At 34.9% G+C, this 10,415-nt stretch overlaps 1 protein-coding gene across 1 annotated transcript; it reads right to left on the bottom strand.

The window, feature by feature from the left end:
- Positions 1-1,046: 1,046 nt before the first annotated feature.
- On the bottom strand, positions 1,047-1,921 carry LOC112526725 (zinc finger protein ZAT10-like). Its single transcript, XM_025137126.1, has one exon. The coding sequence runs from the start codon at positions 1,825-1,827 to the stop codon at positions 1,168-1,170; it is 660 nt and encodes a 219-aa protein (XP_024992894.1). The 5' UTR covers positions 1,828-1,921; the 3' UTR covers positions 1,047-1,167.
- Positions 1,922-10,415: the final 8,494 nt, after the last annotated feature.

Genomic DNA, 10,415 nt, shown 5'->3' with positions numbered 1-10,415 from the left:
TTCATGAAAAAATTTCATAAGATTAAACAATGAAATCGACGTATGAGAGTGGTTTGTACGGTTTTTACAAATGATGGTGGTTTTCATTTGATCGCTCATATATATATATATATGAAGAGAGAGAGACAGAGATAACAAGTGATTGAAAGCCTTTTGCAGCCACCTCCATTAAATAATTGAACCATCCTTAATTCCTTTAAAATGCTTAGGTCATGGGCATGCACTCAATAAGGTCGTACCTATTTTCTAGAAAAAGAAAAGTTGACCATAATATATATATATATATATATATATATATATGCATCCATCAGTGGGCATGCACTTATAAGGTCATACATATTTTCTAGAAAAAGAAAAGTTGACCATAAGATATATATATATATATATAGAGAGAGAGAGAGAGAGAGGGGAGGTTCACAACACGGGAAGTTGAACATTTTATGAGAAGGCAAAAAGTGTGATATCATATATGATGAACAAGCTTAAAATCATATATAATTAAACACATGTTATATTGACAATACATAGACGTTTAAACACATGTTATATTGACAATACATAGACGTTTAAATACATCCAAATGCCGTGTAATCATATATGATATCATACTTCTCGTCTTCTTACAAAATGTTTAACTTCTCGTTTTCTTACAAAATGTTTAATTTCTCGCATGATTAAAACTTAAAAGTATCTGGAGGTCCTGGGTTCAAATCTAAAGAGGAATAAAAATCTCCCTGTAGTCAGGGACGTTCAAATACGATGACTCCTGGCTACCCGCAAAGCAGGTGGTTATCCTAAAATTAGTCGACTCGCATAGGGGATTGGATATAAAAATAATAATATAAGTATATAGGGTTGGATTCACGTGATACCAACATGTTTTCGTGAGATTCATGAGACCATATTTTTACATTTGAATATTCATAATTGAACATTGTGAAAGTAAAAAATATCCGAAACTTTCATAATAAAAACACTAAAGTTTCAAATGTAAAAAAATGATTCAATTTTTTTTTATTAAATTCTTGATGAATTCACCCACCAAAGCAAATTAAGACTGCTTATTTTCTAATTAAACAAAAATTAATATTATACAAAAAATCGACAACTCAAACCAATTTTCTAATCAACAAAATTGCTACAATCAAAACACCCACAATCAGTGTTTTAAATCGTGAAAACTATTGGTCTACGGTGACCTGAAAGCTTCGCCGGAGCAAAAAGGCGGGATCTTTTAACCGGGTGAGGACCTTCAACCTCGTCGTCGACAAATTCCGGCATGTATTCCGGTAAGTTCAAGTCAAAACCGCGTTGACTATGATTGGACCCCATCCCCAACGACGAGTTGTTGCCGGTGCTGACGTGGCCTCCGGCAATAATGCCATCATAATGACACCTCTTATGACCGCCCAAAGCTTGTCCGGTTGGAAAGCACTTGTGGCAAATGGAGCACTCATGACTATTTAAGGTCGTCGTTGTAACTGTCGCCGGTTCCACGTCACCGTTTCTCCGGTGGCTAGCTTTGTGGCCGCCGAGAGCCTGATACGAACCAAAACCCTTGTTGCAAACGGTACATTTGTACTGTTTGATCTTCTGTGGTGGATGGATACTGGAATCATGAGAACCTCCATGAGCAAGAAACATAAGGCACAGAGCAAGGTACTCTTCTTCATCGGTGGGTGGGTGATCATCAAAAGTACGTGGACGTTTGGATCGTTTCCCCTTAGTCCATGAGGACTCCAAATAACGAAGATGATTGAAGGAATCTTGACGGAAAAAGGGCATGGATTTTGCAGTTGGAGAACTGATGAAAGCTTGAAGCGCCATTAGAGAGTTACATAAATGGAGGTGTTGAATTGAGTGAAGAGAAGATTAGAAGTCACAGGTATATATGAATGGTTGTTATGAGGGAAGTTGCGTGAGAAAAGTAGGGGAAGGTTGAGTGCTAAGTGGTGGAAGGTAGTGGAGTGAGGTCGGTTATGAGAGCCTTTGCGTGTTGGCTTCACTTGTGTGCGTGTAAGAGACGACCCAACCATCCATTATTAATTGAACTAAAGCCGCATTTTGCACAACCACGAGGCCAATATTAAAATTAGGGTTTACACACACACACACACACATATATATATATATATATATATATATATCTTAGGGTTGTGTTTTTACAAGAAAAGGGTGAAAATGTTAGAGAGAAATGCTTACATTATATGAAGGTTTATTAAAAGGACATAACATTCACTTTACACGGTTAAAATATTATGTTGTGAAGATTGTATTAATATTCATACGATATAAAGGTGTATAGTATTCACGTGTTCCCACGAAAGTGAAAGATTCTCACTTGATCCCGGATAAGATTAGGTCAAAGTCTAAACCATTCAAGGTTTCTAAAGGTCATTGGGATTTTTTAAGCTTTAGAGTCTCGTGGAAAGTATAGTGGAAGACCATTTTGAGATGTTCGAACATATTCGAGGGTTCAATCTCACTATTAGATGATTTGGTCTTTAATTGGTCGACTCTAGGTGCTTACCATGAGGGTATTTGTTAGGATTTGTTATCCTCCTCCTTTAGTGTGTAGGGCTCATTGTATATAAGAGCCAAATTTCTTTCAATAAAGGTCATCAATTTCAATATTGATCAAATATCATAGAGGATGAGTAACCAATTTATACGGTTGGTATTAGAGCTTGGCCAGACCATAAGGTGGCATTTATTTCACAGAATGTTTTTGGATGGAATGAAATATGTTAAAGGAATTTGACTTAAAAAGAATTGGAATGGAATGTTGTCAAGTTTGACCACCTGTTTGGTTGGCAGACATTGGAATAGAATCTATTAAGAAATTGGAATCTGTCTGTTTGGTTCACAAAATGTATCTTAAGAATTGGAATAAAATACTGGTAAATGACCAAAATGCCCTTTTTTGAAAATTTTAATTTTTTTAAACTAAAATTACTTTAATAAAATAATTATTTAATATGTAAAACAATATAAAATGCATAACCCAAATATAATCATAAGCCAAACGACGTTACTAAATCGACGGTGGTTGGCGGTAGTTCAGATCGGTGGTGGTCCATTGTGGTTCAGATGGTGGTGGTTCGTAGTGATTCAGATCGATGGTGGTCCGCAGTGGTTCAGATGGAGGTCGTCAACGGTGGTTCAGATAGGCGGTGGCAGTGGTGGTTGTTCAAATCGATGGTGTCCGACGGTGACTCAGATCGATGGTAGTCGTCGGTGGTTGGCAGTGATATAGATCGATGGTGGTCCGTTGTGGTTTTGGTGACGATGGTCAGATGTGCTTCAGATCGATGATGGATCATATCGGTGATGGTCAATGGTGGTTTAGATCGACGGTGCTTCAGATCGGTAGTAGTTGGCGGTGGTTCAGATCAATGGTGGTCTGTGGTGGTTCAGATGGCGATGGTCGACAGTGGTTCAGATCGGTGGTGGTCCATGGTGGTTCAGATGGCGTTTATCGGCGGTGGTTCAGATTGACGGTGAATCAGATCAGTGGTGACTTAGATAGACGGTGGTTCAGATCAGTGGTGGCTCAGATAGACGGTGGTTCAGATCAGTGGTAGTGGTTCAGATCGATGGTAGTCGGTGGTGGTGGTCCGCGGTGGTTCAGATGGTTGATGGTCGGCAGTGGTTCAGATATGTGGTAGTCGATGGTGATGGTCGGCGGTGGTTCAGACTGGTGGTGGTCGGCAATGGTTCAGATCAGTGGTAGTCAATGGTGGTGGTCGGCGATGGTTCTGACCGGTGGTAGTTGGTGGTGGTGGTCAGCGGTGGTTCTAATCGGTGGTGGTCGGTAGTGGTGAAGATCGGTGGTAGTCGATGGTGGTGGTCGGCGGTGGTTCTGACCGGTGGTACTCGATGGTGGTGGTCGGCTTTGGTTCAGACCGGTGGTAGTCGGTCGTGGTTCAGATCGATGGTAGTCGGTGGTGGTGGTCGATGGTTCAGATCAATAGTGGTCGAGAGGTGGTCGACGATGGTCATATTGAGTTTTATGAGATTAGAGTATATTAGGTTAAATGCATATTTGGTATAATGAAGATAGAGATTCCATTTCATCAAATACCATGTAGTTGCTAAGGAATGTTAAATTCTTTTATTTGTGGAATTTGTAGGATTTTGAAGATTCATTTCGTGAAAAAGAATGAACCAAACAAGGAAATGGAATTTGGTCAATGGAATTCAACATTCCAATTCCATCAGATTCCTCCAGAATCTGTGAACCAAACGCCACCTAAGGGTCCTGATTGTGAGAAAACTAAGCAAGAGAATCTGATAGAGGCTAACGGGAGATATCAGAAACAACACGAGTGTTTATCCCGAGTGTTTTCTTATACCGACTATCTAAATATTTGACAAGCATAACGATTACTAGGTTAGACTGATGGAGAACTTCACTTTAAGAAATATTTGGATCTCAATTAGAATGGGATCAATAAGCCAGTAAAAGCCACGCCAACAAAGACTGAATAGAAGGTGATAGATCAAACGTTGAAGGACCTAAAGCTCAAGAATTTCTTGTACCAATCTATTGATATGAACATTGTTATTACGATCTTTAATACTAATAACAACATGCAGATTTGGGACAACATGAGAAAGCATTACAAAGCTCAATAAAGGTAAATAAAGCTTAAGTGAAGGCAAAAAAAAAAGGTTTAAGTGAAGGCATTGTGAAAGGAATTTTAGATGTTGCACATGAAGAAAGGGAGACCATCAATAGCTAATTCGCTAGATACCTTGCGATAGCCAAAATGATGAAGATGTATAGATAGACTACCTTTATAGGAAAAAAATGAGGTATATGACCTTAAAGTTCAACAACAATGTGTTCAATTGAAGAGCATAATAGTATGGATACTATTATGCTGATAGACTATATAGTAGTCTATTGATTCATAAGCATGGAAAAATGAGCATCGAAGAGCAAGTGCTCAAGATCACTAATTGGGAGAGATTAGTTGGAGGAAGATCAAGAAGAGATTTCAAAGGTGGTTTTAGCAAAGACATGGCCAAGGCAAGATTTATAACAGATATGGTAGAGTGATATGAGAGTCATACATGTAGAAAAAATTAATTGTATTATTTTAGAAATCCATATGAAACGAGGCAAGATGGGTGTTTCATGTTTTACATTTAACAAGCAACAACCGTTGATATCATTTCTGAATCCGAGCAACAATCTTCAGACTGCTACCTCCAGAGTATCCACATGACTAAATACAATCATGTTGCTCTTCACATGAAAATGGATGGGTAATTTTCTACGCTTGTGTTGCTTGGCACAATACGATAGGATAGATGATCGTGTATATGAGAGATAGAAAGAGGGGGAGCTTTAGAGTTTTCTCAAAACTTAGGATGTTTTCTCAAAAAACTTAGCAAATCATTCCATGGGCTTCATTATTTACTAGAATAGTTCCATTATATGGTAACTCTTCCATAAGTGATATATTGAAGCATCTCTCTCCTATCTTATCAAAGAGTAACAAGTTTCAACAATTGACAACTGGTAGGTTATTTCGCACACCTTTAGACAAATAAAATGAACCACAAAGCAAATATACAATATGGACCAATATCGTCTTTCCAAGTAATAAAGTGGTAGAATACCTGTTTATCGTCCACGAAGATTGTAGCAAAAGTCTAATAAGAGTTCAATGAAAGAGATGATTTCAGATGATTAAATGGAAGACTTCAGTTTGATATTGAGGTAATTAAATGCGAATAACAAAATAAACAAGGATAGCATGGGTGTAAGACTTGTGGTGAGACTCAAACACGAATTCAAGTAACCAATGCTGTAGGGATGCTACGGCAAGCAATTTTTCATAATTTAGTTCCACCATCTATTTTGAAGATATTCCTCTCGGACTTTCACTATTGCACTATATTATAGCTTTCAACTCATATTTCTATGTGGTATCCGGACCAGGGATAGTGACAAATAGTGTCCTCAAAATATATGGATAAACAAATCTCTTTGTTAAAAATCACTCTGTCGAGCCGATTCCCATATCATTCAAGTTGGCGTATGTTCTAGGTAGTTCATCTCTGAATCTACCGCACTTTAACACTCTAACAAGTGACCAACATGTCAAGAATTAATTAGTTTGAAAGATATAAATGACAAGTTTCCTTGTCGGCAACTTTCTCAAGTCTACCTTTCATATCATTCAAGTTGACGTGCGTTCAATGACTTATCTCTAAGACTATGACACTTTAACACTTTCAAAGTGATCAACTCATCAAGAAGTGTTTTTGGTTTTTATGAAAACTTGAATGAAATAATGGAACGTCGTTATTGTAAACAATAGCTACTTTCTTTCGGTTTAAAATCTCACCTTTTCGTCTCATACCCAAGCTATGAGACTAGCTATTCATAACGGAAAATACATGACAAGTAAAATAAATAACGGAAAGTAAAGACATAAATATAAATTGCGTAAAGTAAATGACGGAATGTAAATAGCGAAAAATATAAAAGAGCTTAAAGTAAAGAGCGAAAATTTAATGACGGAAATTAAATATGAAGAACAACTTAAGAACTTGGATTACTTCACAATATGATGTCTAAAAATCATCTTATAGAAACTGATTTGTGATGATACAAAATGAATCCTCACACCCCTATTTATACCGAAACAAACCACAAAGTGACAAAAAGGGGATCCAAAGGGCAATACACCCAAAGGTAACAAGTGAGGACAAATGAACTAGACAGTTACATCATTTCCAACAAAAGTTTACTAAATTTTTACACAAAAGTTAGCAGCTTTTGACTCTTCTAGAATCCAAAAAGAGGCAGCAACTTATCCATTAAGATCTTCAATAACCAATATAAGCATCAGGTCGCCGCTGCTTCAATGCTATAGCGTCAAACAGTTTAGCAATTTTTTACATTAGACTCCATTTTGTGTAGAAACAAGTAAACCACATGATTTAGCTTCATAACAAATAAAAGGAAAAATAAAGTAATAAAATGACTCAATATAAAGATAAAAGGAAAAACAATCTAATTAAGAACTTGTAAAATGAGTGCTTTATACATTGAATTCTCAATATATATATCACACCCCCAAACTTAAAATGTTGTTTGTCTCGAAGCAACCAAAAGACAATAAAAAAGACCCAATTGAAAAAAAAAAATTGCATGATCAAGGCATTAAGTGCACACATAATGAGAAGTATACAAATTATGAAGTTCATAACATTTCATAAGTCCTTGATGAGTCATTTAAAACTAAGTTTTTGTATGAACCATAAGCTAGCATTACCCTTTTCTTTGTTAAGCTCAAACACAATCATATTTTTAAGATCAATAGGGCTTATAGGGTCACATTTTTGACATTTCTTCACAAGAACCATAATGGCAGGTAAGATCCTTTTCTTTCTATGTGTTGATGATATGATAATCACAAGTAGTGATGTACAGAGCATTATTCAGGTTTCGATTTTTTTTTTCTAATATGGGTATTTCTCATATCTCACCGACAACGTTGTGTGATAATAGAAGCGCTATTCAAATTGTGCATAATGATGTGTTTTATGAACGTACCAAACATATTGAGATTGATTGCGATTTCGTTCCAAATCTTGTAACACCATAGGTCCCACCCTTAATTCCCTTTATAGATCATGTTAACTATTAACTAACGGTTTGTTTAGTCTTGTTTACTTTTTTTTTTTTTCCCTTAAATATAACTCAGAATATATATATTATATAATATTTAATTTAATATTATTATTTATATACGTAACAAAATCTCACAAGGACTTCGTCATCCCCACACCACCCTGCGATGACTGTGGTGAAAACCCAAAAAGATGCCCCTAATATATGTATATGAAAAACAAAATAAACTATTTGAGGGTTTTGGAACCTAGTGAAATTAGACCGCTCATCCTCATGTCATTATTTATTAAATATACCAAAAATGATACAACCAAGGAGATATAAACCAAAACCTCGTATAACAAAATATAAAAATACATCACTTAAAACGATGTCTTTGTGTGTTTTTTTGAAGCAAAATATCAATCATTTTATCATAGTTAATATTAGCAAAACACTTACCCTCGATATTTAAAATTGCTAACTCATTCAGTTTTTCTTGACTGACGGTAGACCTAGATATGACTTCAACAACTTTAATTTCAAAAAGCTTATTTCTGCAGATGCTACGATGATGGATACAGTCAACAAAATCCTGTAAGCAAGACATGTGGAAACATGTCCATCTTCTTTGCAAACTCCATAATTTGTATGGATGTCTAACGATTTGCACTCTTGGATGCCTCTTTCGGTAACATTCACTGCAAAACTTGTAACTCCAAAAACAAAAAATCACCATTTGTTAAACCAAGTTCAAAATTCAAACATTTTTCCAACTAATCATCATGTAAAGTAGCTAACTTTCATCCATAAAACAAAAAGCCAAAAATAAATTCAAATTCTTGCATCTGTTTAAATCCCGTTCGTAATTGAGGAAAAGTCATATCAACTAAAAAAAGTAATCAACTCTAAATATCTCTTGAGTAGATTGTTCTCTTGATAATAGGAATTTCATCAAATTGTTTATTTACAGCATATGCAGGCTCAGCTCCAATATTATTTATTTCTTAGCTTCATTAATAGCACACTCATTTTCCCTATATTTTTCAGAATAGACGATTAATCCCTTGAGATTTTGCATTGTAACATCAAGAAGCATATCTTCATACTGTAATTTCTTACTAACTAAACTAATTTTATATAAAACTTCATGTCATATAACCAAATTTACAATAAATTCAAAACTTTGAAGCTCATCATTTACCACAAATTCACCATCCCTATACACTTTTCCATTCTACTTGAGCTAATGGCAATAAAGCATCATTAATTTGGCCAACTTGAGTTTTAATAGCTTTAACACTTTCAATATGACTTTCCCACCAAGTAATAGATAAATATTTTAAAGTCAAATCATCAATATATCCTAATAAAACAATCCATCCCTTTGTAGAGTTAGAGAACACAATGTATATTGTTTAACAAGTACCAGAAAAGGTTTTTGCTTTATGACAAGAATTTGCCATATCACATAGAACTAAATTAAAACTATGACAACCACATGACATGTAAAAGGCTCTAGATTTATATCAAGTAATCTTTTTTGCACACCTTGATGTTTCCTTTTCATATTAGACCCATTGTCATACTCTTGTCCTCACACATAATTAATATCAAAATTAAGTGATTTCTAAACATCTTGTAATACATTAAACAGTTCTAAAACAGATGTATCCTCTCCACGCAAAAACTAAAAAAAGAACTCTTCTACTTGTATAAGAGAACTTGACACATCAACACATCTTATAATTAAAGTCATTTTTTCTTTATGGCTTGCATCCAGAGTACAATCATGAATAACTGAAGAATATTTTGTCTATTTGATCCTTTTAGTGATTTCACTCTTTAGATTGGATGACTTCAATCAATTGATTTTGAATTTTGTGGCTAAGATAACTATAACGAGATTTTTTGTCTTTGATACGCCGAAAATGTTGTTTTATAATACGATCAAATTCAGTAATCATTTGAATTATGCCTAAGAAGTTGACATTAGATTATTCATAAAGTTTTTCATTGTTCCCGCAAAAATTATTCTAAGCAGAACTTCTTTCAGTATTTCGTGTTTTTTTTAATTAATTCTTATAACTCTTTATCAAATGTTTCATTCTTACTCAATCTCAGTCGCAACTCATACCAAATTCCTAAGTTAGCCATATGCTCGGGACTATTTTCATGAATGTTTAATCGTTAACCAAGATGTTTCCAATCATTTAATCTCCCACTTGCTAATTGACTTATGGATCGACCATCTTTGAAAAGCTTGCAACAAAAACGAAAGACTTGATCTCGCTTTTTTGAATAAACTAACCACTTTCTATCATAACAATCACCTTGGAGTAACTTATGAACATAAAATTCAATAGAAAAGTGTCTACCTTTTTATCCGTAAGGAAATTGATCTTAGTTTTCTAATAGGTCATCTTTCAACAAGCAAATCTTTCATTTTTGAATTTAACAAATCCCGAACTCTTGGATCAAATATATTCAAATTAATATTATCACAAGCATTTTCATCTGCGTCATCAATCTTTTCATCAAATATGTTCTCCTTACGATCACAAGCTTTTCAAAGTTTTCCTTATCATTTGGATTGTTAACAAACACACTGAGTTCCAGAATCATTTGGTTGTTTAACATAAACTTATTTAAAGATCCTTGCATAGATTGAGCAATTTCTTCTTGTCTTTTCAAATTTTATATTTTGAGCACTGAGTGCTTGTGATTGAAGAAACATTTCTTAAACAAGTGAGATGATATATAGAACTAAAAACAATGCTTG

This window comes from Cynara cardunculus (assembly GCF_001531365.2).
Source record: "Cynara cardunculus var. scolymus isolate 2C chromosome LG 14, CcrdV1, whole genome shotgun sequence".
NCBI lineage: Eukaryota > Viridiplantae > Streptophyta > Magnoliopsida > Asterales > Asteraceae > Cynara > Cynara cardunculus.
This window is presented reverse-complemented; position numbering and strand designations above follow the sequence as displayed.

Excerpts from the sequence above, each read along its gene's own strand:
- LOC112526725 (XM_025137126.1), bottom strand. The coding sequence starts at position 1,827 with ATGGCGCTTCAAGCTTTCATCAGTTCTCCAACTGCAAAATCCATGCCC.